The sequence below is a fragment of the Mus caroli genome, unplaced genomic scaffold (genome assembly GCF_978045245.1).
Source record: "Mus caroli unplaced genomic scaffold, Mus_caroli_1 scaffold_9, whole genome shotgun sequence".
Taxonomy (NCBI): Eukaryota; Metazoa; Chordata; class Mammalia; order Rodentia; family Muridae; genus Mus; species Mus caroli.
The window spans coordinates 10,387,501-10,415,458 of record NW_028227264.1 but is presented as its reverse complement, the minus strand read 5'-3'; the positions used below and the strand labels follow the sequence as shown (position 1 = coordinate 10,415,458).

The window sequence follows — 27,958 nt, the reverse complement described above, 5'->3', positions numbered from 1 at the left end:
AAATCTCGATGAAAAGGAAAGGGAACATTATGGTTGAAACCTGTCATTAGGATTAATGGTGGAGCTCGCAGGCCAGATGCTTTATCTAATTCAGAAGTGTCGTGGACTTTGCTGAATCTTACTTTGTAATTTGGCACCGTTCTCCTATAGAACATGAGAATGGTCGAAAGTACCCAAGAATGCCCCTTGGAGATCTCCTAGGTCTCAGCCAAGAGCTAGAGAAAGTCGTTTTCTATTGATTCGTAGTAGTCATCATCTTTCTCTCCCCCCCCCCCCCAAAAAAAAAACAATTACCTTGAGCATCCCTGTCTGAAAGACTGGCCCCTGTTGCTTGCCTTGTGACAGCCTCTCTCCGTCAGTGAGGATTCGCTGAAGGCCTCTGTCTTCTTGACACTGCCCCTGACAGTTATTGTCAATTATGAGCTTCCTTTGGTAGACCAGATAGACGTTTGAAGTCCCTCCAGCTGCCCTGGCTGTGATCTCCTTTCACCCTGACCTGTAAGCTCTAACTGGCTATAGTTATTATACCTTCCATGCTGTGGTTTTCACACCAAGTTTTACTTCAGTCTGAGAATTCACCAAATGGTCTTCTCTGCTGAAAAGGTCTCACAGACGGTCTACTCCACATTCAGTCCCCCATTTATTTCTCCCCTCCATCTTTTCTCGAAGCAGTCACATGAGGGTTATACAAGTGTCTGGCCTGCTTCCCTGGCTCTGCTTTCCACATCACTCTGAATCTAGTCTGACGACTCAGGTTCTTTCTGGCCACCTGTGATCATGTCTGTGTACCTGTTCTGCTTTTACTTTAAGCTGAATGTGAGTTTTGTGAGTCTCCTTCCGTAGCACTCACAGACTCTCCCAACATTTGTCATGTGTTCCTGTAACCTGGGCCTGGCTTAGCACTGTCCGCCATCTTCCCTTCCCGGGCTGCTATTTCAGATGCAGAGCTTACTATATCAGGGACTGAATTTATTTAAACTCTGAGAAATTTTTTTCTTAAGACAGATTTCTAGGAAAGCTTTCAGAATAGAGACACTCCTCACTTAATGACTTCAGTTTTCTTGTTTCAGGAACTTAATAGTTCCTACAAATGCTCTTTTTTTTCTGCCATTACCTTTATCTATACTAGTTTTATTTCATGACTCAAAGTAAGTACCTTTCCACATACTTGACTGTTTTCCATGCATACTATTGTGATAAAATTCAAATTTTCTATATTTTTCTAGTGTTTTAAAAATAAGTTATTTTTAACCTGTTAAACATATTATTTTACTTATAATAGCATTAAATTGTTATGAACATGACTTTAGTATACTACTAGCTAAAATCATAAAACAAAAATAAAACCTTCATTTGAGTTATTTTAAAAGTAGGGTTTTATATATAAGACTGTGGTTTTTATCTTCTCGTTTTCTTGGAACTGTCTGCTTTATATTATTTTATCAGTGTATTATATGTCCCCTTTCCTCCTTTTAAAACTGATGCTTTCAGTCCAATAATTCTTACTTCATATTTTTGAGATTGTGAAGATTTAATTGCAGTTGCATTGCCTGAGGTTATTATTGTCTGTTTTAGTTTTCTACAGGAATCAGATATAGGTCCGTAGGAACCACATGACTGAGTGACAATTCCATTTTCATTTTTACATGGCATAATTCCATATTTATCTTCCTTATGAAAATGTCATGATTTTTAACAGTAAGGACTGTGAATTTCATTATGAAGCAAATCAGTGAAAATTTGAGAAATAATCTATTTTATAATGATGCTGCAAAAAATTAATTTAAAAAGTTGAATAGAAACAACTCTGTTGATACTTTTTTTCAATTAGTTTAAAAAAAAACTTAGGCTCCTTAATTTTTCTCTTATGGTGGCAGCAGAGCCTCTAAGGTTTCTGTGTGTGGGAATAATTACTGTGACAGGATGGCCAAGCATCACTGAGTTCTGCAAATCCCTTGAATTTTAAACACCTTCAGGACCTAAAGAAGGGCGGGGGTTAGAATGAGTCTTTATGATTTAGAATACATGAGGAATTTTACTTTAAGCTGTGAATTTTAAAAAATCTTCTGTAACTAGTTTTTGATGTATGTTTTCTAGTTGTAATTCTCTTTTACTGTTCCCAAATGAAGAAAATTTAAAAATGAAAATAGCTTTTAAAAAAATCTTTTCCCTGAACAAAAGTAATGTTACATAGCTGTGTAGAGTATGGGCATTGTCTGACATGCTCACAGTTACATTGCTGTGGAGTGTGTGAACACTGGCTAACATGCTCAGAGTTACATTGCTGTGTAGAGTGTGAACACTGGCTAACATGCTCATAGTTACATTGCTCTGTAGTGTGTACCTGGCTAACATGCTCACAGTTACATTGCTGTGTAGTGTGAACACTGGCTAACATGTTCACAGTTATTTGCTATGGACAGTATGCACACTGTCTGTCTGACATGCTCACAGACATTGGCGTCTGGAGGTCCTCTGCTATCCCCCTCCGTATGTGTAATTGCATCTCATGTTATTTGTATATTTGCATTCACCTCGTGGTTTTGATGTGTTACAATTTTTGTTCCATTTTCCAGATCATTCCTTCATTCAGTTTCTGGATGCAAAAGAAACACCTAAGTGTTTACTTCAGCAAACCCTAAATACAAGGGCAGAGGAACTCTTCTGGCCTGGGACACTGTGTGATTACGGTGGCCACGTGGGCTGTCTTGAGGTGACATAGGAATCTCTGTCCAATGTTGCTTTCCTCAAGACCAAGAATTGTATGCCTCTTTCCTTTTAAAGAAATCAGATGGGAAAGCATGGTGATTTGGTTCCCAGGGACAGAAGCACGAACCTAGATCCTGCAGTCCTAGTGAATGGGACACTAATCCTAAAGAAAGCCATCCAGTTAGACATCTAGGTGTTTCTTTCCAATTTTAGATGGAGATGTAACAGTTAACTTTGAAAATTCAAACGGGCACATGATACACATCGGAGAGGAAGCTACCCAAGAGGAGAATGTAGGGAAACCTGAAGAAGGGAGTGACTCTGTGTGTGAGAAAACACCACCTCGGGAGGAACAGGCAGAAGAGAAGACAGGTAAAATAAACAGACTCCCATGTCATCTCCTGTAGCACAGCACACTCCTTTGAGATCCAAGGAGTGACTACAACCAGTACCCTGCACACAGGAGCCTTGCAAATTGGACGGAGACTAGGGAAGAGAAACAGGCGAGTCCAAAGACGGACACATCCAGTTATAGTGTGCCATCTGCTTTTGTGTTAGTAAGGAAAGCTAACTAATAGTAGGATCAAAAGGATTGGGCTTGTGGGGAGTTACATTTGCCTGGAAATGGTCTCCTCTTTAAAGTTTTCTCTGGAGACCTTCAAAAACACAAGAGGACTTGGAATGTTGTTTTCTTCTGGTTGTAGCTGGTCCACGTAGGCAGCTCAACAAGGGGTCATGTGTCTTTCTCAGTGTAGACTCCCTCTATGGCAGTGGGAAGTAGCTTGTGCATCCACACAGCCCAGTATTTTAGCTTCTAGATGTTTCTAAGATACGGCAGACAGGAAGTAGACCCATAAGGAGCTAAGATTTCGCTGCCACTTTTTGCTCTATGGTCCACTCATGCTCTGTCGAGTCTCCGATTATGCCAAAGGCAATTACTCTGTCCCTGCATAGGATTCTCTGAAAACTTGTTTCTAAAGTGGGGTCAGAGTCAGATACTGCAGAATATATTTCTCATGGGGCCCTCCAGGGTGTTCATGAACTCCTAAAGGTGGATCCATCCCAACACCAACTTATTTTCCACCAAGCCTTACGCTTACATAAACCTTGTCCTATAAGAAAAGGTTTAGCCAAAGATCCTCTGAATAAATGTTACCATGCACATAAAAAGGGATCTTCAGGAAATGGTATGTTTCCTGATTTCCATAAGGTTTGTCTCTGAGTTGCTTGGCAACATTTTTCAACTTCATTTGCATTGTATAGGCATTTTGCAAACTCTTATTAATTTGCTGCCCTCAGATATTAAGCAGAGTACTTATGGGGCTTTTCTTAACCTCTTCCAATAGAAGCCCCTAGTTAAGGTTATTAATACTGATAATAAGAGATTTGCCTGTACTTTTTAATGATAATATTCCTGGGACATAATGAGAAAGCAGACAGACTTTAAAGAGAGTCAAGTGGAGATTTTGGTTGGGAGGGGACAGTGTGTTTTATTTTCTTCAATTCCAACATTAAACTTCATATCCACATATGATTTTTCCCTAGTCCCTGTGGGTGTCATTGCTACCCAGTGACTGGCCAGAGTTGAAAGGAAGTGGTTCCCTTATTAGTGTAATGAAAAGTTTCTGATAGGTTTATATTATTTAACCCAGCAGGCCTTGGTGTTCTCAGGAGAAGATTGCAGATCTTATAGGTCGAGGCACGGCTGGGAATAATTCTATTCCTCAGATTAGTACATTTAGTTCTTTCTAGTCAAGTGAGTTCCATGATAGCATCAGTACATGAGGAGATGGAGATGCCACAAGTGCTGGTGTGTCATTGATGTGGCTGCTACAGCTCCCTCCTGTGTGGACACAGCCCATATGGAACTGTGCCACCAACCAAGAAAGGTATTAAGACTAGGAGCCATTCTCTGAGGAAAAAATAAGAGTGTCACTCATAGTTTAAATAGAAATTTCTTAAGAACAAAGAAATGAATTACTTCTTCAGTCCTACACCTTTTAATTCTTTAAAAAAAAAAAGTCACCTTCACTTTTGCCTCTCTTCTGTTCTCATACGTGAGCTCACTCTCAAGCAAACCCACCCTCCTATGATCCCCACTGCATAATTTTGCAGGACTCGCTCTCAAAGTCAAGCCAATCCCCTCAATAGTATCATTCTCCCTGGTAACTGTCTAAAAAATATTCAAAGGTAAGCACATAAGGTGCCACCCCCCCAGCCCTGGCTCTGTGTGTATTTCTGGGGTTCTGAAGGCACTTCATTCCACAGTTGGTATTGTGGCCTTGGACCTTTTCTGGCAAGAGAAGAGACTTCTTCCCCAAGGTCTTCTAGGCTCTTAGTCTACTGTTATTCTTTCTCAGCAGGTGTCCTTAGATATTTGAGACACAAAATCTGATTCACAGTCTGTTCCAGTATAAGAGCATGAGATCTGAAAGTTAGTTGACATCATCTCCACTGTATGAGTACACAGGGCCTTCAGTGAAGGAACAGTGATCAACACGTGGTTGTTTCATCAACAGTACTGGAGAACTACCCTGCATGAAGCTCTAGCAGAGACCACAGCGAGAATGAAGAGTGGTCTATCTAAATACAGATTCCCCTCTAAGAGAACAGATAGCTCACAAGCAGTCATGATGAGATGCAAAGCTCTGAGCAGGCCAGGGTACTGGAGCCAGCAGGAATCTCAGGGAGACCAGAGTTGTATGTCTGCACAGTGTCTTTCCAAACTGAGTCCTAGGGTAGACAGGAAAGAGACAAATAGGTTATAAGAGAAGAATTAGAACAGAAGTGCCTCCCAGACCAGGCGCAGAACACACACAGTCCTGGATTACTCTAACTATTGACCTCAGATCTTTACATAGAGGAGAGAGCCAAGCCTGGAAGTGGAGGAGACAGCGTGTTTTCCAGGCTGCTATTATGAAGCTTCATGTCCTTCCAAAGCCAGCATGAACAGACAGCTCTCTCAGAACATCCCCTTGAAAGGCCAGTGTTCAATTACTCTACCATCAATTTGTACAAAACCTTTGAATCATATACTCACTATATATCTTATATATATATCATTACCACCCACATACAAATAATAAAGAGAGCATTTTCTACCAATTGTCAATACTGTCAGCCAGTCACATTCGTTGAATAGACATGACTTTTAAGACATTGTTTGATTAGATACAAATTTACTTAGGGATCCCCAGTGTGGCAGGCACTCACAGAAAACTATCATGGTAGAGTTGGAAGGCTAAAGAGTTTAGCTCCATGGTCCCCAAAGTACTGCTAGAGTTTGTGTGTGGTATGTCCAAGAAACAAAGCAGAAGAAATGGTATGCCACGCTTTTCTTGGTTACACAAAACTGGAAAGATGAATTTAGTCAAGGCTGTCTTGTATTGACTGTCTTTAGTTTTTATTGTGCTCCATTTACTAGAAACAACCATTGGCTCTTTGGTCTGGAATCGCATTTTAATTTACTTCAGTCACTATTACAAATAATACAGATGTAGGTACATTGTCAGCCTTCAGAATCCCCAGAGTGATGTTGCTTCTCTCCCAGTTTTTATGGGTCTCCTCTTCCTATGTAGTTTTTTTTTTCTATGAAGTGTGTGCTTTGTCCTTTCAAAACTATTCTGTGAGCATACATTATAAGACAAAGTGGACTCTCTTATTCTGCTGCACTCTGCATACCTAGAGCTGTGGTTCTGATCTAAAGGGTGGAAGAAGTCACTGTAGAATTTGGAGCTGCACTGCTCCTCTGGGAAAACATGAAAGCACTCTAATGGTTAAAAGTAACAGCCAAATGCCTTGTGTCAAAAGCCCCTAGCATCTCCCAGAGTATAGAACACACCTGATTGTTTTGGAAGCTCTAAGATTTCTGGTTGTAAGTCTCACCCACAGCAGTGTATGTGCTACAGTGTGTGCCTGTCACTCTTGAGGGTCCTTCCCTGTGACTAAGTTGGTCATTGTGTTGCATTTACAACTTGTTGTAAATTGGGACTTGTTGCCCATGTCACCAACTGGCAACCACACACTGAAGGCCGGAATTAAAGCTGGTGCCTAGCGCACATTTACACTGACCCTTCGTATAACTTCGTCATAGTCACTTATGCCACCCTTCCATCAAAGAAAGGAATGATGGATGGATACAGAGAACCCTCCCCCGTCTGTCTTTTAGTCTTTGTTCTCCCTTGAAACTTGGCTCCCTCTGATACAAACACTGTCTGGTTCTCAAATGTCATGAAGCCACCTGCGTGTTGTCACTGTCGCCATGTCTTGCTCCCTGCTTTTCTGTCATGTGTGTGTGTGTATCAGCCTGCTCTGTTCACTTTCTCGTTTGTAGAGAACACTGAAATCCACTCTGAACCACCGGCTGCTCCTGCTCTACCTCCTACAGCTCCTCCTAAACCTAAACCCAAACCTAAACCAAAAAAATCTCCTGTCCCTCCCAAAGGGGCCACGGCTGGGGCCAGCCACAAAGGGGATGAAGTGCCTCCTAATAGAAAAAATGTCAAGGCTCCCAGTAAGCAGGCCCCCACCCCTCCACCCAAGCCAACAAGCCGAAACACATCCCGGGAGGCTGGTGAGTATTCCTACTGCATAGCAGGGTAGAGCCCAGGATGTCAGGCTTTGGGGTATGGGGTCTGTAGCTTCTTCCAGGAGTGTGTGGTGTTTTGTTGTCTCGAGATGCAACACCAGTAGCTATCAAATAGAAAAATTAACTTTGTGGCCTTTGGAATAATTGTGAACTGTTAACCGTGGTTTCCACAATCAACAAATAGACCCACTCCTGTAGTGTGCCTAGGAGTTATGCTAACATAATGAAGCAGTATCTAGATATCAACTGACCTGCTTCTGCTGCCCAGAAGAGTTTATGGGTGGCTTTGTTTATGGGTGTTTCTTTTTCAGAATAACATAGTCATGTGTATTAAATGTGAAACAGGTCTTTGACATATTTGCTGGATTGCAGTGTCTTAAATTTTTAACATCCTGTCCTCTGATAATGACAAAGGGTTCATATAGAGTCAGTGACACCCTAGTTTCCTTCACCACTTCACATTATTTTGATGGGTTGAGAGTTGTATGCCCAGTGTTACCTGCTCACATCCACCCCAGGAGACCATCGGGTCAAAGTGGCCTAGTGTGCTGCAATCACACATTGCCATTACAAATCACAAATGGTCATTTGCAAGCTCCATATATGGCCATCCAGCTTTCTCTTTCAATCTTACATGCTTAATGCAAAGCAAACATTCCATTCCTCTAGTGGAATAGAAGACCCCAGCTGTGTCGTCTAACTTTTAAAAGGACACAGATCAAAATTCCCATGCTCAATGGCTTTCCCCCATAAATGCGTACATAAAACTCCTTTTGTATAGTAATAAATCTTATGGGCAGCAGCTTCCCAGAAACGAACTACCAGGATTTGCCTTAGTTTTATCTCTTTCCATGTGCCATTTATGTTTGTCATGCTGAAAGTCAAAGAAGGGTTTAGTTGGTGATGTAAGAGCTCTTTGAATGCAAGTAGACTTCTCCCTTCATTCCTGTCTTCCCAGCATTGATCTTTGTTGCATGGGCCTCTTCTAATCCCTCTAAAGTAAAGTACCTCAGAATGCCGAGACAGCAGAGCCTAAGGGTCATTTCCTTGGGGACGCACTGTCTGTTCTTATTGCTGTTGGTATGCCCCCCGTGGCCTTGCAAAGCCTAGCAGTGGTGGATGACATGAGACAGGCACTGAGCTACTAAGGAAGGGAAATTCCCAAACCATTACTCTGCCCTTGGGAATTAAGATATTGCCTTACACACACTTCCTCCCTCGATCCTACTCTAGGTGGAGCGAGCTCACTGTAGACTTAGCTCAGACTCTGGGAAGGAGGCTGATGATGAACACCAAGGCTGGACACAGCATTCGAGAGAGAGCTTAAGTCCGTTACAAATGCTGTCCCAAAGATTTACCATATACTTACGATGCTCCTGAGAGGGTTGAAAACTGGGGAGGTAACAGACATTTTATCCAGTGCCTTAATGAGAAGGGTGCAGGGGGGCTTTCTATAAATGAATATGACTGCTTCTAGGACTGTCACTGAGACACAGAGTTCACATTGAGACTCTTGATTTTCCACTACATGTCTGAGAACAGCTATCACCTAAAATGTTACCTCTGTAGATGCCCCAGAGTTCCACCTGTCAGTCTAGAATGCTGTTGTTTTTGCCAGGATGTTGTGTTTCTTGTTGTTGCTATTAACAAAACATTTTAATTCAGAAGTGAAATTTCTTTTTGAACCCAGGCCCTCTAATGTTAGAAGAGACTTTAAAAACAAAATATGGCTTGAATTTTCACTCCAGGCCCTGGGGGGTGGGAGGATCCTTTTTCTTTAAAACAAGATAACATTAAATATTTCCTTTCAAAAAAGGAAGAAAATTTTCAAAAAAATGTTAAAAGTGATAGCATTAGTATTGATATGCAGAAGGAATCTGATTAACTAGGAAACAGTTGAATGTGTTTAAGCACAGTTGAATGTGTTGGAGTATTTTTTATTTAAAAAAATCAATTTAGAGTGGGGTTAGACTTTTTTTTAAGAATGAACAGTTAATGAGTTTAACTTGTAATCAGAGAGAGATTATAAGGTTCATTAACTCTGCAGACAATCCCAGATTTGGCAAAGAGGAATTGTGTGTATCTAAAATACTAATTACTACAACCAGAGAGACTCCTTGAAAGCCCAAATCTTGACACTAAATAAGACTGGCTTCTTTACATATCAAAATTAATGAGGTCATATGTCTCATTGTCTGTTCCTGTGTTTGTTCTTCATTTCAACTCTCTCACTGACTTCAATAAAGCTGCATCCAGAGGTAAGTGACCATGATATCTGTGTGCAGTGTGGGATGGCCCTGGAACTCTAACAAGACAGTTCTGATAGTGAGGTGAAAGAAACTTTAGCTCTCTCTTGGAAAAGTAAGATACGTAGCATTGTAGCAGAAGAGATTTTTGGAGAAAATGCAGATCAGAAAGGCCATGAAACAAAATAGTATTCTCGTGGGAGTTTAACTGGATTTCCAGGATGATATAAAGAAAAATTCAAACATAAGCATGTGTTTTAAAGGCAAAGAGAATGGCTGCTTAACTGGCTTTTCCCGGAAATGACTTAGTTGAAGTCAGCTCTATCCAGAAGTAAGCACAGGTGACCTGGCAGTCCTTTGAAGACTTGCCCAGTACATTATGTCACTTGCCCAGTGACATAAACAGTCAAAATAACCATGTAGTCTGGGTGCTCTGGACTAGGAATTCTGGGAAAGTTGAGTGAAGCGGTATGCACTCTCAGTCTCAGTTTCTGCAGAAGTAGAAGCAAGCAAGTCAATCCTTTGAGCCTAAAAGCTCAAAACCAAACTAAGTAATATAGGAAGACCCTATCAAGAACACTAACGTGAGGAACCAGATAGACACGTGCATACATGCATGCATTCTCGCACACACACACACTCACTCATTTGCACACATACACGCACATGCATGCACACACACACATACAGAGAGACACTCATTCGCATACATACATGCTCACAAGTGCAAGTGCTGGGAATGGTATTCTTCCTCTTCAGATTATTCCGATTGTACTCATGCATATAATCACAACAAACATTTTTCCTTTCATTTTGATGTTTTGAATGGGGCAGGGGGGCACTGTGACTGTCCCCTCCTTGTCCCTCCTTACTATAACATGAGGAAGTATAGGCTATCAGGACAGGCTTTCTTCCCTGGAGCATTGGGAACATTGCCTTGGAGTTTAACACTTGGAAGGTAGTGAAAGAAATTAATTTGCTTGTGACCCAGAAAAAGGCTGTAAGTATACACTCTGCTTCTTCTCAATATGGGCCACCTCTCCATCCCCAGGAAGACACAAAGAATGTCGTTAGGAAAGGCTCACATGTTTCCCACAGCCAGCTTGCCAAGAATGGCTGTCCCTTCATAGGACCAAGTATTTTCTTTAGAGTCTGTAAGTGGGACTCAAAGGACAAAGAGCTGCTGACCTGTTTGGCTGTTTCAGGTGAAGATGAAGAGAGAGAAGATGGAGGCTTTGTGCCCTTAGGTTTGACCATGCAGGTCATTTGCTGCCTCTAACATTCGAGGCTTGGGGGCAGTAGGGGGAAGGTCAGAAAACAAGACCATCATCGTTATTGACTGATTTTTAAAATATTCATTGATCCAATGTATTCCAAAGGGAGAGTTTTAAATGTCCTTGGCAATTGCAAATCAGTCACTTAAAAATTATTGCTTTCTTTGATTTTCAATGCAAAAAAATGTGTCTGTTTTAGCTGGTTCTTCTCACCCGAAGAAAGCAACTGGCTCCAAAGTGTCTGCCTCACCGTCCACTTCCTCCACCTCTTCTCGTCCCAGAGCACCCAAGGAGTCACTGGCTGGCAAAGCAGGCCTAGTGGGGACCACAAGGGGCAAGAAAAAAATTAGCAAGCAGCCGGTGGCGTCCCGACTGTCCCCCAACACGACCACTTCTGACACGCCTAGTCTTAAGAGAGAGCTCTCAGACACTGGGATAGAGAGCCTCACACCAGAGGAGACTGTTGCTGAAGCAGAGGAGCAGGCCACAGGCAAATCCAAGGTGGCCATCGCTCTGCCACCTAGCACAGCACCACCATCCCTACCTGCCCTTCTTCTGCCCCCTGAAGATCAGTGCACTGTTGCCTTGGACACTCCCATGGTCCTAGTCAGTGATGGACCTACCCTGCCCGTCTCTGCCTTAGACACAAGTCAGCTCCTTTGGACTGAAGAACCATCGAACAGAACCTCTCCGTACTCAAGCACTGGCTTAGGTGGGAGCAGAGAACAGGCAAAATGGTGAGTTGGGACTCAGGCCTCGAATTCTGTCTAAGTATTGCAGGCCACTAGAGCAGTCTATTGGAATAAAGGAGCACAGGCTGCTCCCATCGGCTTTAACCCTGCTGATGGTAGGTAGGGTAGCACACCTGTGCTCTCACCATTGGTTTTCCTGAGCCCTGACTGTGGAGTTACATGGGCTGTGTGGAAAATTGTAATGACGATGCTGACAAATATGCTTTGGCTCATGCCTTCCAAGGATGTTTAGACCCTCAATCAACATGGTTCATCCTTCTCTTTCTTCTACCTAGGTGACTTCATTCTTTATCTGTTGGATACTTGTTTTAAACCTTTTATCATTTGGTCCCAGATCGCCCATACATTCTTGCTCAACTTCATCTCAATGTACCAACTTAGCTTTCTTCCCTAGGAAAATTAAGACCAAGAGTAAAGCAGTCTAAAATTCTGGCTCCACGTATACCAAGAGTAGAATGAACCCTTCCTTATGAATCCTTCACTGGAATCTAATTTCTCCTGTGAAATCTTCTAACACTTCTTGATGGAACTAGAAGTAACTATTTTGTTTAGAAAATTTTTCCTACACATAGGGTAGAACTAGCCAGCATGTGCTATTTATTTCTATGTTCTTAGAAGCCAGTATGGAGTCTAATGTGCTATAGGGCTGCAATGCATGTTCACTGAGTTCCTAGTGATAATGGAAGAGTGAGCTAACGTGCCTAAAGGGAAGGTCAGCCTGCTTCAGTAGAGCTGAAGATGGAGTGCCTCTGATGGTGGATTTTGTAGATTAGAACAGAAGACACTATAGTGGTCAATCTTAGTTTTGCTAAAAACAAACTAAGTAAGTAACTAACACCCGAATAAGCTAGACCAAGGAACTTGATCTTACCCCTACAGGTTAGTGACCCATCGTCGTTCAGCTGCCTAGGTCAGAAACCTGGAGCTCACTAGGGATCTTTTCTCTCCTTTACTGATGTCACTCACTGAGTCCTATAAATATGCTATTAAAGTTGAGTTAGACTCATAGATGTGTGGCTAGCAGAGCATCAGGGCGTATAAATGCTGCTGATGCAGTGGTCAGTTCTGTCTAGGGGAGACTCATATCTAAATTCCAACCTCTTCCTGTTTCTAAAAATATTTTTTTTCAATCTTGGAATCATTTAACCAGATCCCTTTCTGAAAATTTGTCACGTTAAGTCCGTTAAAATACCCACTACATGATTAGTGTGGCTTTGATCAAGACACTTTAATTATTTAATTTTTGTTAATAGAAACCTTCATTTATTGATTACTTGATCCATGTCAGGAGCTATCCATTAACACTTAATTCACATAAGTTTTCTCTAGAATATGCCTACTTTATAAATTTAATATTTTTATTTGAAACCCTACAGCGGAGAGCATTTAAACTGTTGACTTAGTGTTATTTCCAGGCTAGCAGTGGCCAAATGAGAGGCCAATGCTAGAACTTCATACCAAACTCCAGGCCTGGGACAATATTCTGTCTTCCAAAATAATTGTATCAACTTCTGCTCCTTTTTTTTTTCTAACAGTTCATTGGTTCCTTATTTCTTATCATTCAGAGAAGCCTCATTTGAAGGAAAAGCAAGGGAATATAAATAAATATCAAAGTACAAATTATCTGCCTGACATTTTAATAAAGGCTATGGAGGCAGAGGACACTGAGATAAATGGGGTGCTATCTCTATTAGCCTGTTTGATGATGCTGTCACAGACTACACAAGAGAGGGTAATTTATAGTAAATGTGCATGTGTTGACTCAAAGTTCTAGAGGCTGAGAAGCCTATATCAAACACCAGCATTGGATGAGGATACCTCTACTGCAGAAGGTAGCTTGCCTGAGAAAGCGTGAAAACTATATCTATCCCAGGAGCCCTTTCTGTAATGGATTTTATCTATTCATGAAAGTGTTGTCTTCAGGAGGCCAGCCTGTCCAGTGCTAGTGCACTGATGACAAAGTTCTCAAGACCTGAATTCCAAGGGACACATCCAAGACCACACAGCAGCGCCTTGCAGCAAGCCCACAGCACACCTCCCTTTGACTGTAGAATTTCTCAGCATTGCCATTATGTCAGGCCTTCAAACTGAACTTCTTATTTTTCAGTGTGTAATTCGGGTTTGTTTGCTCGGTGCTGGGCAATGCAGTAGGCACTGAGGGGATAAATGTGAGCAAAGCGAGCTAGTTCCAGAGAGTTCATCTTAATCACAATATTGACCAGTGTGCTTAGGAAATATGTGTGTAAGATGGGATCTCAATTTTGGAAAGTGAGTTGAGTATACGGGTTTGCTGTTCAGTATGCTAAAGAGAACGGTAACCTTTGGGCAGTTGTAAGAGTTCAGAGAGCTCAGATCCATAGGTGACCTGACTCTCCAGTTCATTTCCATGAACTTCTGGGGAGGGTGTTTATTGCACTAAGAGCCATACTACATACTAGAAACTTAATGTCCAAGTTATCCCAGACACATGAAGAGATTTTAGATAAAGAAATAAAACAGATGTTTTCCATATCCAGCGGTGCTGCGATTATTGGGAGTAAGGTTGGGTCTCAGTTGATACTGGGGGTGTTTGTCATAGATTTACTTTTCAACCAGGATTAACTCTCCAAGTTTCCTAGAACTCATTTTCTTCTTGGTTTTTTTTTTTTTTTTTTAGTTTGAAAACTGACATTATAATGCCTTCTTTGGGGGTAGTTTGTGTTTGCACTTGATTTAATGAGCTTGGAAGACACAGTCTCCTCCCAGACTCTCTCTCTTTCAAGTGGAATTTGAATTGGAGTTTTTGGCTCTCGCTTACTTGCTTTCCCTAGAACTTTCCCTGGGTTATATTTAGTCACCCAACGTGTGAAGACTCTGTCATAGCATGAAAAGCCTTCTGTTTGGGATACAAGTATCAGAACTTGAAAAGGGCTAGTGGTTGTATATAAAAATATCTACATCTCTTCCTGTCACACAGGCTGCTGTTCAGTCTGTTTCTCTTCATTTACAGCTTGATCCATAACACAGACATCTCTATAACATGGAGCAGAAAAACATGGCCCATTTGAGGTCATGTTGGAAAAATGACTTGTTGGGCCCATTCCACAAAAATTTATGGAATGTGCTATGTTGTCCAGTGTTCTCAGAAACCAGAGGAGGCAAGGTGTGAGGTGACCAATGCAGACAGGCACATATTTAATACTGACTAATTATAATGATAAAATATAACGTTTAGTAAGTAGACTCACAATCTCAGTCTGGATCCCCAACTGCACTGGCCAGGTTGGGTGGGCTACTGGCTTATGGCCTTTCTTGAATCCACATTGTAAATAACTACCTTATAGTCTTAAATAGTTATGAGTTGTAAGTAAATGTTGCTGAACCCTGCAAACTACAGAATACTCTACCAGTGGTAAAGTTAAACTAATTAATACAGTAGATTGCAGAATACTACACCAGTGGTAAGGTTAAACTAATTAATACAGTAGATTAGTGACTAATAGCACAAGTACCAGGATTGAGCCCTGAAGTACCTTGTTCTACATATGCAAAGGGTATTATTAATTAACATAGTGTAGACCCCAAAGTGATAGTCTCTTCAAAATAGAATAGCTTTCTGCAGCAATCAGCAAAATTCTAGACTATGGAAAGCTTGTCCTTATGAATAAATCTTCCTTTATTTGCAATGACACTTCATTGTGTGTTATCTCCAAAGAAGTGAATATAGGATTACTGTATAATTCAGCAATTCAGCAAGTTCAAAGAACTGGAAGTGGGGAGTGGATTTGAACACCAGTGTATACAGAGTCCCCAAAAGGTAAAAAAGCCCCCACTTTGCATTGGCTCAGGGATGAGTAACAACAGCACTGCAAACACACACACACATACCATCATCATCTAACCTTCCAGAGGAAGGGAGTTCTACCACTGCCGTGACATGGATATACCTGACATCGTGTTAGGTGACATAAGGTACATCCCGTGAACAATTCTACTTATATGAGGTTGGAAAACTAGCCAGTATCACAGATACGGAGACGAGAATGGTGATTTCTGAGGGTAGGAACTGTGGGGAGCTATTAGTTAATGGGACATAGCTTCAGGTTAGAGAGATGCAAAAGTTCTGGAGACGTGGAATGGTAATGGCACAGCAAGGTAAATGACCCTAAATGCCACCAAATGGTGCCCTTAAGAATTTTGGGTTACTTTTATATGTCACATAATTTTAAATGAGATTCCAGGTACATGAGAGACAGCTCAGTGCATAAAGTGCTTACTGAGTAAGCATGAAGACCTTCACTTAGCCCAAACACCATGTAATAGGAAGGCATAGCAGTGCATATATGTAACATCTCCAGTGTGGAAGCCTGGAAGACAGCAATGGCCAGCATGTTCCCCATAACTTACTGGCACCAGTCTAGCTGGAATGTTAAGTTCTGGGTTCAGTGAGAGGCCATATCTTAAATAGTAAAACTAGCAGAGGAAGACATTCAAAATTAGTGAACCCATGCATACACGCAGTCAAGTAAGATTTCATATATCTCTTTGAGAACAATTTAGACTGTTGGGTTTTTCTAAGTAAAAAAAAAAAAGGAGAGTCTTAGAAGTGCCTGGCCTTAAAACCACAAAATTGAATTTAAATGCCTTTTGTCCTAATGAAGTCTGCCAGTGTGAGTTAGTGAAGGCACTTTCAGATTGTGTTGTTTCTTAGGGAAGAATTAGAGGTTGGGTTTTTTGTTTGTTTGTTTGTTTGTTTGTTTGTCTGTCTGTGAGAACAATAGACACGTTTTTCACTGTGTGTTCTTTCAGAAGTATGACATCCAGATGTGAATTCATCTACTTATATCAGAAAGTCCTGGGGGAGGGAGGGTTTTTTTTGTGTCTTACAACAATGATTACACTGTTTTTGAAATTAACTATTTTCACTGCCCCATGCATAGTCTTTGAGAGTGGGCGAGCACTGGAGAGACCTTTACCTATTTAAACGACGAAGTGCTATTATCCACCAGGGTATTTATTTCCTTTATCTAAAGCTTCCTCCCATCTCACACTCTGCATCTTCGCCCTGTAAGACTAGAAGCTTTATACATGAAGAAATTAAAGCACAGAGAGGATTTAGGGTTTTTGTGTGTTGACTCACTGGCTAGAAAGAAAATGGGATCTCTTCCAATATTAATAAAATATATGTTTTCCTACGTTACACCCTTCTGGATGTTGAGATGCAGAGAACTATGAATCCTATTTGTCAAAGACGTGGTAGGAGTTAGAAAACAGACATTTCAGGGATGCTAAGCTCTGCAACAGAGTCATGTTTGGATCACTGTGAGAACAGGGGAGTAGGGTAAGGAGGTCAACTGAATGCTCCAGAAACATGAAGAAGCAGAGGCTTGGCATTCAGACTCAAAGAGCAAACAAGAAGCACAGACAGAATCAAGTATTGTGGTGCTTCTGACTCACTGTTGTGCCTGTGTACGTGTGTGTGTGTGTGTGTGTGTGTGTGTGTGTGTGTGTGTGTGTGCCTGTGTGTATGTGTGTGTGTGTGCCTGTGTGTATGTGTGCCTGTGTGTGTGTGCCTGTGTGTGTGTGTGTATGTGCCTGTGCCTCTGTGTGTGTGTGTGTGCCTGTATGTGTGTGTGCCTGTGCCTCGTGTGTGTGTGTGTGTGTGTGTGTGTGTGTACATGTGCCTGTGTGTGTGTGTGTGTAGGATGGTGTCCGTGTACATGTGCATGTATATGTGAAGATCATGGGCCAGCCTCAGGTGTCTTTCCTCAGATGTCATCCATTTGTAGACTCAGGGTTTCTTACTGGCCTTGTAGGCAATGATGGTTGGCAAATGAGCCCCAGAAATCTGCCTGTCTGCCTGGCCCTGCCTCCCAGGCATGGAAAGTATATGTAGGCACTACCTCAGCTATAAGTTTTTAATGTGAGTTCTAGGGACTGAGCTCTTAAGTATTCAGACTTTCACAGCAAACACTTTACTAAGTAAGCTAACCCTTCTCCATCTGCCTTAATCCACTACTTTTTCCTCTATTGTTTATGGACAATAATGGACTAAGTATGGCTTCGCACTGCTTATGCACTTAATGTGTTAGCTATCACACAGTGATACTTTCTCACTTTGCAAACAAGAAATATTTAACCTTCATAACTAAATAATGGGACAGAGCACTTCCATGTTGCATTTCTCCCTTTCCCATGAAGGATATTCATGATGCTAGCTAGCATGCTTTTCGTTGCGTTGGTATTCTTAAAAATTGCTCTCAACTTCACATCACCCTGTGCTTTTCTGCCCTTGACAGTTTTACAACCAAAGATGAGCTGGGAAAGGCTGGACCACAGTTGCTGACCCCTGGGCAGATGGGAGACTCGTCAGAATCCTTCAGTGCCCCAGAAGATGAGGCCCCAAGAGAGTACCAAGCCAACGACTCTGACTCCGATGGACCCATCTTGTACACTGATGATGATGATGAAGAAGATGATGATGATGACAGCAGTGGAGAAAGTAAGACTATTTCCAAGAGATGGAGGAGTAAGCAACATGCATAGTAGGAGGAGAGCTACCTGCTATGCACTCTCTTCTCTCAAATTAGATGAAATAGATCTATCCTAGTTAGAACTGGTGATACAGACCTTTAATCCCAGCTACATGGAAGGATGGAGTAAGTCTATAGGAAGATCAAGACAAGCCTTGACTAGACAGGACATTCAAGACTAGCCTGGGCAACTTCATGAGACCATTTCTCAAGCTAAAAAGTAAAGACAGTCTTGGAGGATAGCAACATGTCATGGGTTCAGTTCCCAGTCCTGCAAGAAAATACAAAATGTGTTTGTCCCAAAGTTTAGTTCATGGCGACAATTTTTTTTTCCAGAAGAGGATACTGCTTAGGTATCTCACACCTTCATCAATCAGTTAGACTGAATTCTTGTCATGATACAAACAATCTAAACTTCCTAAGAACAGAGGCTTTTCCCAGGAAAGTCAAAGGTAGGCATTCGTCCTATTCTTGAAGAATGTCAGAAATGTGGGAATTCCTTGGCTTACTGGAAATATTAGAGAATCTCGCTCATTTTATAGTATAGCTTGAAGAGAGAGGAATGAGTCAAGCAGGACAAACCCTTTGTTGAAGTTCAGCAACCTGACTTGTCCACTATCACTAAGCTAGGGTGACCTCTAGAAGGGAAGGATCCTAAAGGGGAATGAAGACCAGGGCTGTGCCTAACTAGATGGCTGGAATGCACTGTTACAAATGGTGTTTGATTATGCTTTTTGTTTTGCATTTTGCTTTGCTTTTAACTTAGGAGGAGTGTGACTTGGGAGGAATTCAATGTGGGATTGAATTTATAGATGACTAAAAGTGATTAGTATATTAATGATTCAATAGAAATTTGTTAAATTTCCCTTCACTAGTATCCATCTGATAGCTACTCTCTGCTGGGAGTTTAAGGATGCTTGAGTGACTGAGGGTTAAAGCATTTGTGTATAGGGTAGGCTCTCTGCCAGCACAAAGCCTGGGGGGGGGGGGAGGATGCTGAGGATTAACTGTACAGAAAAAGGAGAGAGGATAAGCTTTTGACTTGAAAAGAAAGCAGAATTGTGCAATCACTGACTTCCGTGGCCCACCATATCAGCAGGATAAACGTCAGCTATCACCATCCCAGTGATGAGGTGATACTTCAAGCTTGCTCATGGTGTCTTGGGATTGCCCTTTCCCAGAACAGTTAAAAAAAGAAAATTCCTTCAGTTCTTTTTCAAGATGAACTACCTCCAGCTCGACCCCAGCCCTCTGACTGATTAGGTTTCCCCTCTTGCATGCAAGTAAAATATTTGGCCTAGGTCCTGTTCAAGCCCAGCCACGAGTAACCAAAGCCCTGCTAAGGTTAAAACGGATGTACCTGTATTTCTGCCCTTTTCAACCCTCAGGTGCACTGGCAAGCAAGATAAGACGAAGGGATACACTTGCCATCAAACTTGGCAACAGACCGTCCAAGAAAGAACTGGAGGATAAAAACATCCTGCAGCGAACATCTGAAGAAGAAAGGCAGGAGCTGCGACAACAGATTGGAACCAAGCTGGTCAGGTACTTGCTGGGATGTGAGCGCAGCAGTGACTGGGTCCTGTTCTTCCCAAAGTCTCCTACCTGCCAGGGGTCTTGGTGAATTCACCAGGCTTGGGTCTCAAATGGCGAGCCATTCACAGAATTTACCCTTTGGTCAGTTGTCCAGTACCTTTAAGATCTCCAAAATCTAGCTCAGATATCAGTATACTTTCCCAGCAAAGAACCAGTTGTGAATGCTTAGGCTTGGGTGGATGGCTGCTCTCCATTTCAGTTATTCAACTGTGACATTGTAGAAAACATGTGAATAATATATAAACAGATGAGCCCAGGAGTACTTTAATAAAATGTGTTTACCAAAGGAGGAATGGCATGAAGGGTTTGGCCTGCAGGCAGCAGCCTGTCCACCATATGTTCTAATCTGAGGACTCACTGGGATTTCTATGTGACAATTATGAGATTCCATCATGTGGGCTGTGAGACTGGAGACAGGCCACGCCTGGCCTAGCCTTGTCCTAGTCAGGTAAGCAAGCATAGCCCTCTGTCCACACTCAGCCCTCTAGCTTAGAACGATTGGACCACTGGGCATCACGGCTCCCTTCCCCCCTGCCCTCCTGTACCGTAGGCCTTACAGTTTTGCCACACACACCTTCAGAAGTTTGTTTAACTGGTCTTTTATAATAGAGGTTAATTCCTTCCCACCAAAGCTCTTTTTTTCTGATGCCAGCTTAAGCATACTCAAGTGTCACCATTTTCTGCAGTTTTTTTCCCACTTGTACATGCCTCAGGGCATATCACTGGGAGGAGGGAACCAGATCAGGATGTAAAGATGGGAAGAAGTTGCTGCCCTTGTTTAGAGGCGTATATGATCCTGTGGGAAGGTCTGTACCAGGGCCATTCTCCACAGGAAAAGAATCCCCTAAGGCCCTTCTCTGCCAAAAGGGTGACTTTTAGTGACAGCAGCTGAGGCTCCTATCTGAAGGGAAGAAGGGTCACCCTCCTAAGGAATCCCAGAGGAGGCCTGGGAATGCCCAGCACTTTCGACTCCCCCTAGGACTCCAGGAGTCTTCCCACTGGAGTGTTTTCACCTCAGCCCTAAGCCTTGACCGTTTCCTGTCTCAGGAAGGAGCTAGCAGAAGTCAAAGGCACTTCATGTCACATTTGTCTTTTTAACAAGTACAGCCAGGGGCCTCTCTGGGGGCTGGGGGAGAGAAAGGGGACTGCTGGACACTGTGCAGTTCCTTTGTGACAGAAGCAGGACAGGAGCACTGATCATTGCTGATGGATTTCTTTTATACCATCCCCTCTACCCCATATGCAGGAGAGTCTGTGACCAATGTGTTTCATTATTTTATTGTCTTTGTTTATGTTTAGCTGTGAAATTTGTTTTTGTTTTTGTTTTTTTGTTTTTTCGAGACAGGGTTTCTCTGTATAGCCCTGGCTGTCCTGGAACTCACTTTGTAGACCAGGCTGGCCTTGAACTCAGAAATCCACCTGCTTCTGCCTCCCAAGTGCTGGGATTAAAAGCCTGCGCCACCGAGACAGGGTTTTTCGGTTGTAGCCCTGGCTGTCCTGGAACTCACTCTGTAGACCAGGCTGGCCTCGAACTCAGAAATTCGCCTGCCTCTGCCTCCCGAGTTCTGGGATTAAAAGCGTGCACCACCACACCTGGCTGTGAAATTTTTTAATCGCTGAATAATAATGCATATAAAATGATAGCAAAATAAGATAAACTCCTTCAAAGCAAAGAATATTAGTACAGTTTATCATAGTAAATGATTTTTTAAGAAGTGAACCAGGGTGCAAGGATAATCACTCAGTTGGCAAGGGTGTGCTGTGCAGGCATGGAGACCGGGATTCCATCGTCAGCACCCGGGGTAAAAATTGTATTATATTACAAAGGCCTGAAACAAACGAAAATTAAAGGTTTCATAAATTATACTAAATATGTTAGCACCTAAATAAAACCAAAAATCATTTTTAAATGAGCAAAGTTTCCCTACTCTTTCTATTCTAAATGTCTAGCCATAGTTATTTGTAGTGGAAAAAATATAAATTATAGGACCAAAATGCTATTGTTTGTAATTCTATGCCTAAAATGTGAGAAAACAAAACTACTACAGAATAACTTCTGCAAGTTCAAAAAAAAAAACCTAAGGTTAGTCAGTCAACCCCAGCATCACAGTAATAACTGTCACTAGCACAGGAGAGGGGAGGACAGAAAGTAGGAGAGGAGGCAGTCACTGGGTTCTCAAAAGCCATTTTAAATAACCAACTGTTTCCTTTACCTGAGGCTCCAAACACTTCCTGGGCAGACAACCACAGTGGATGGAATGAATTTAGAGAGACAGCAAACATTTTAGCAGTGAGAAAAATTCATTAGACAGGCTGAGTAGCTGTGCCACTATCATGAACTTTGAAGGAAAGTAGGTGTATTGGATAGAGTCAGATCATTTGATGGGGTTTTGATCTTATGAAAGGAAACAAGACAAGGATCGCCTCTTCCAACGTGAGCTAAAGGAAGGGCAAAGATCATCCACTGAGATGGAGTGAAGGACATTTTGAAGATGTTTGAGGCTGTGATATGCCTAATAGTGAGGGGAAGAACTAGTCACAGTCAGCAAGTCTGGGCTAGGGTGGAGCCCAGTAGTAAAGTGGTAGCTTAGCAAATGTAAGACCCTGGGTTTGATCATAAGCACTGCAAACAAACGAATGAATGAAATAATTAATATTAATTAATTAATTAATTAATTAATTAATGTGGTCTTATTTAGAACTGAAAAAAACTACTGGCAGAAACATATCTACAATAAGATAGAAGATTCCCAATGTTTGATGTCACCTATAAAACGGAGTTCTTATAGTTAAGGCTTTTACTACCTGGACCACACCAAGCATCCAGTAAAGTTCCATGTTTAATTTTAACTTAAATTGCATACACCTATTAAACTAGCAGAAACACAACTAAAAATTAAACCTGAGTTTACTGAAAATCAGCATACATTGTTCTTGATTGATATTTTTGAAGTTTAGTGCTATAATAAGCCATTTCTTTGCATAATAATTCCATCTTGGAGGCATATGTAAGAAGGAGAGTATCTAATATAATTCTTTAAAGGGTGTCTTATAAAGATGTGTATGATGGGACTGTTTGTAACAGGGACAATTTAAAACAAACCAAGTGGACAAGACCAGGGCACTAATATGGAAAGAGATTAAAGAACAAACTAAAAAAAAAAAAAAATCAAAAACAGCAGTGTGAGACATCAGACTTCTATCTGTTTCATCAAGGATTCCTTGCAGATGGGAAGCACAGGAAGTGAAGTGTGGGCATAGATCAGAATGGATGGAGACCAGTTCTAACCATCCATTATGGGTACCACCTGTATCTTTTATGAGCTAGTTTCCCAGTGGTGCCCTCCAAATACTTAATATCTTTGTTAAGTACACACATGATCTGTAACCTTAATTTTTCTTAATGCAGTAAAGTTTGTTCTTAATAGTTTATAAATGTTAAAGAATTGTTTTTCAGCAGACACAGCACATCTCATCCGTCTTGCTCAGGATTCTACCTACAACTAGAACTTAGACAACACACTTTTAAGTCAAATAAGGCAGGAGCAGAACCTGACCCCAGCATTTGCTCATGGTTTAGTTTAAGCAAGTTCGTTCATCTCTTTCTTCATCTTCAAGTTGGGAACTGGCAGCTACCTTGCTGAATTGTTTTAAAGATTCCAGACACAGTCATAATCAACACAGTACCAGAAACTTTGAGAGTAGGAAGAAAAGGTAGAGGTGACTATTCTCACAGTTATCTGTTTCAAACAGCCAAGTCTTTTTCTACATACTCTCACATGTGGATAAAGAACTCAAGGGCTTCCATTCTTCCTGCAAGACAACCTTCAAGGTCCTATTTGAATCAACTGTAGAATTTTAAAAACTTTTCTAAAATGTATTTTGTATTAAATTTGTTATGAACATATTAGATATCAAAAATCTTCACAAGTCATCTCCCAGTCACATATCTGAAAACCTAGGTGATCATTCCTTCTTTCTCCCTCCACTAATATATTTATTTATCCATTTTACATCTCCATCGCTGCCCCACTTCTGGTCCCACCTCACAGAGTTCCTCCCCCGTCCTCCCTTCTCCTCTGAGAAAGTCGGCACTCCCTGGGAGCAACTCCGTGACCACCCCCCCACATCCCCTGGCACATCAAGTCTCTACAGGGCTAGACACAGACAGGCAACAGCTTTAGAGACAACCCCTGCTCCAGTTGTTGGGGGACGCACATGGAGACTGAGCTGCACATCTGTTAAGTGTATGCAGGGGGACCTCAGTCCATCCGTGTATGCTCTTTGGTTGGTGAAGGTAGGAAAGGAATAGCTAGCACACCTGGGCATGACAGACTCCAGTACACTGGCAATGCACACTCATAACACACAATATAGTTGGGGTATAGACTCCAGCTGCCCGGCTACAGTTGCTCCCTAGGGTCTTTTGTGGACTCTGTAACTCATTTCAATTTCAAAGTAGACCCAATGGAGATCTAACTTCAAGAAAAATCTGAGCAAGCTCTGAATGATCACTGGTTTGACATGTTCCTACCACTGAGAATTTGGTAGGTCTAGAAAATAGTCCATTAAAGTCAGTTGCCTTTGTGTGTATATTCATCATAACCTATGCAAACTCAGCATACATTCCAAGGAAATCTTTCACTATGATTAACAAGAAATTTATCATGAACAAGACCAGAAACAAAGTTATAAGGAGTTTCTGCCCTGATGTAAAGCAGTTAGCTACTAATCCAGGATGAGCCTGGCTTATCTCAGCAGCAGGGAAGAGGGAGCCCCATAGCTTAAGATAACTCGCAGGGCCTGACACAGGATTTCCCTTCAACCCTGAGCAGCATAGATTGAGCAACTCATAACATTGGCGTGAACTTTTCAACAGCAACTGATTTGAGGCACCAGTGTGCTGTACATTAATTAAGTAAGCTATCGGTTAAGCTGCTGTAACGTGCCAGGGATCTAGGCATTCAAGCAATGTATGTTGATTTCTTTCTTACTGGGCAGTCTAGAGGAAGCTGGGCCACCCAGCATGATGGAGTTTCTCATTCTCTCTCCTCAGAGGCCTAACAGCCAGACTCCTTGTGCTTTATTAATTTCTTATGCCCCTGGGTAATTTCATCTCCAAGATCAAAGCTGGCTCATAACACCATGTTCAAGTGTAGCCTGTGCAAGAGGGTCATGGAAATCAGGGACCACACACTTATCTATGGCAAGGGTGAAAAGCAATTTTAAAAGCTCACTCTGCTCATGTCCCATCCCACACCTGGCTACTAGGAAAGCCATGATCTGTAGACATGGACTCAACCAAAGTCAGATGCCTCTCTCTCGAGGATGAGTAAAGGGGAGATAGTCTAAGCCACTCTTGGTAGCATCTGAACAGATTGAAGGGCGAGATTTAGCTTACAGGCTTAAAGTTTTAGGTTTATTTCTCAAGATATGACAAAGTCTAGCTTTGCTGTTTTGTTTATATCTTCCACTCAAGGGATCTCATGTGTAACTTGGGGTGTATTCATCTTGTAACCTGTAGTGTATATTCTTCATTTTGTCTTCGTAGGAGACTCAGCCAGAGGCCAACAACGGAAGAATTAGAGCAAAGAAACATCTTAAAACGTGAGTATCTGAAGCTGCACTGTGATCCCACGGGTGATCAATAACAAGTTGCCCCAGAGACAGCCTGTCCAACAGGAGGAAACCATAACTCACAGCTGCTGTGTGTCACATACGTTAGGTAGATGCTTACATATCTAAAAAAATAAGTTCTTGGTTTTCATATTTCATTTTTATGGCTTTAAGCCTGGTGTCCCCTAAAGTGGAACCCTACTCATAGTAATTATGTTTCAGGAAGAAATTTATCCCATGTGTTCTTTTGCTCAAATATTAAAGCAAATGCTCCAGTCTTCTCAAATAACTGCCAGAGACAGAATCCACAAGGAAATCAATCAAACATCCCTATATTGTTATGAATAATACAGTTTGTTGCTAGGTTGAGCAAATGTCCCGATTTAAAATTATGGCGAGAAGGGTTTTGCAAGGCATTTCATTTTCCTCTGTTGTGATAACTCCTCTCCTTTCTTGAATTCTTTGTGGTTTCTTGAAACCTAAAGAGTTCTCCATTCATTCCCCCACTCTGTTTTTCCATTCTGATTGCTGGTGGCTAAGTGTGGGAGATCCCACTAGAAACACAGCCTGCCCTGCTGTTCTCGCAGGATGGCCATGAACGTCGGTGAGCTTAAAGGCAGAGTCTAGCTGAACTTCTAGATGTTAACCTTACTCCCAAAGAGCTTTGTATTTTGTGAAATCTTAAAGAATGGGAATGCTCAGAACCCTGGGCAGCACTCTAATAGCAGTAAGTCACTGGCATGGGACCATCCTTTTCAACCAAGCTGGCAGAGCACAGTCAGCCTGCTGGATGACCCCACACTCTAATATGAGATATTTTCTTTACTACAGGAAAGAAAGACTCTTGTAGTATATTTGTAGGACTATTGCCATGACTGAAACAGCCCAACGATGAACATTTAACCAGCACAAGGAGGACCAACCACCCTCTCTGTAGCATATCTGTCCCGCTGTGCTTTTCCTGCTTATTTGTAAGCATCCTTTGAGTTGATCCCATCAACGAGCCTGCTGATGTACAGAAATGCCGTCTGAAAGACAAAATGCTTGTGGCTACAAAAGAAGGGTGTGTTTTTACCTTAGCAAAGCTAATTTTGACAGGAAAACAAAAACCCTTAGGTGTCAGTGTTTTCTCTGACGAGTTCCTGGGACATGCTCACTAAGTTAAACTTTAAGCTCAAAGGTGGACTGTGAGCTCCTGTGTGTACAAAGGGTATGTCTTACTGGATGTCTGAAGAGATACTTTGAAAAGAGGGCCTTGCAAATTCTGGGTAATTCTGCCCTTGGGGACTCATGTGCCAAGCCACAGTGGAGTTTAGTTATTTGAGGAACTCTTTCATGGATCCGGAAATTTATTGCATGTTGATCTTAAATGCTGTGTTGGCTTTTGTACCCTCTGTTTTCCTGGAGGTTCGGGAAGGATTGAAGGACCAAAGTCAACTTCGTCTTGACTCTAGCCCTGTTTTACTTCCTTCTAAGTTCATGTTGATTCTGGAAACAGGAGGTCCATTTCCAGTCTGGAGAGGCAGATAACTGGCTCCCAATCCCCTGCTACAGGCCAAGGGAAGCAGTCAGGGCTGGGGAGGCTCTTTCCACTGAGCTTAGCCCACAAGCACTTCGTTTAGTCCCTTGCCTCTGCACTCTGCTGTATTTTCCTCTTTCTGCTCAGGTATTCATCTCCAGTTGCTGTTCAAAAGTAGCAAGGATATCTAAATGAAGACACCAGAAAACGCTGGGATACAATATGGGTTTTAGCGGCTGAGAAAGGGAGTCAAGGCATAAAGTAGTCAACAGTTCTTTAATCCAGGCCTACCACTTTCATAACCATGGGTGGGGTGACAGTAAACACCAGTAGCTACTCTGTAATGACATGGGACAAACCGGATGTCTTAGTATCATATCCCTTACCTTTGACAGCCAGAGAAGCCAGCTCTGGCTGATCAGGAAAAGTGCTGTGTGCTTTCCCATAAGGACCTGAGGCAGAACGCATTGCTCTCATGTTCGGTTACGTCATTTCAAATATATTTTCCACCGAGGAAAAAATAAGTAACCCAGGCCACTGAGTTCTGAATCTTTTCCTTTGACAATTAACTGTGAAAGTTTTTAAACCTACAAAAAATGGTGAAAATTTACAGAGGTCAACTAACTACATGTCTTCCATCTATACTCTACTGTGGGCATCTTTATTCTTCATATACCCATTGATTTAGGTTTTTAGCATGTATATTAATATATGTGTGTTAATAAATATATATACATACATTTCAAAAGTTTATAAATGTATTTTCATTTGTTGAAAATACCTAAATATATGTTAATATATCATATATATTTCAAAAGTTTGTAAATATATTTTCATCTATTCAAAATACCTATGCGGAGTCAGTAAGATGGCCCAGCAAGTTAAGGCACTGCCACCAGATCTGACAACTCGAATACAATCCCCGGGATCCATACAATCTACTGCCACAAGTTTTCCTCTGACCTCCACATGTGTGCTGTGGCAGTGTGCTTGTGAACATAAACACACAATAGATAAATAAAATTTTTAAGTAAAACAAAACAAGACACAACAAAATCCACCCACATGGAAACACATCAAGCAGCATAAAGATAGACGGAACCACAGAGCACATATGGGGAAGCCCAGTTTGTTTTATCCCAGTCA

The 27,958-nt window shown here is 41.8% G+C and overlaps 1 protein-coding gene across 6 annotated transcripts in view; it reads left to right on the top strand.

Moving 5' to 3' along the window:
* The window catches only part of Phactr2 (phosphatase and actin regulator 2), a 283,559-nt gene that overhangs the window by 219,020 nt on the left and 36,581 nt on the right, over positions 1-27,958 (top strand). For 3 of the 6 annotated variants that reach the window (XM_029482382.2, XM_029482380.2, XM_021174238.3), the window contains exons 4-9: positions 2,923-3,081; positions 7,043-7,282; positions 11,017-11,554; positions 17,848-18,050; positions 19,470-19,626; positions 25,229-25,284. In XM_029482382.2, the coding sequence (XP_029338242.1) occupies positions 2,923-3,081; positions 7,043-7,282; positions 11,017-11,554; positions 17,848-18,050; positions 19,470-19,626; positions 25,229-25,284 (1,353 nt within the window). The remainder of the gene's footprint in view (positions 1-2,922; positions 3,082-7,042; positions 7,283-11,016; positions 11,555-17,847; positions 18,051-19,469; positions 19,627-25,228; positions 25,285-27,958) is intronic. The other 3 variants (XM_085842653.1, XM_029482381.2, XM_029482383.2) reach the window with 3 other exon arrangements.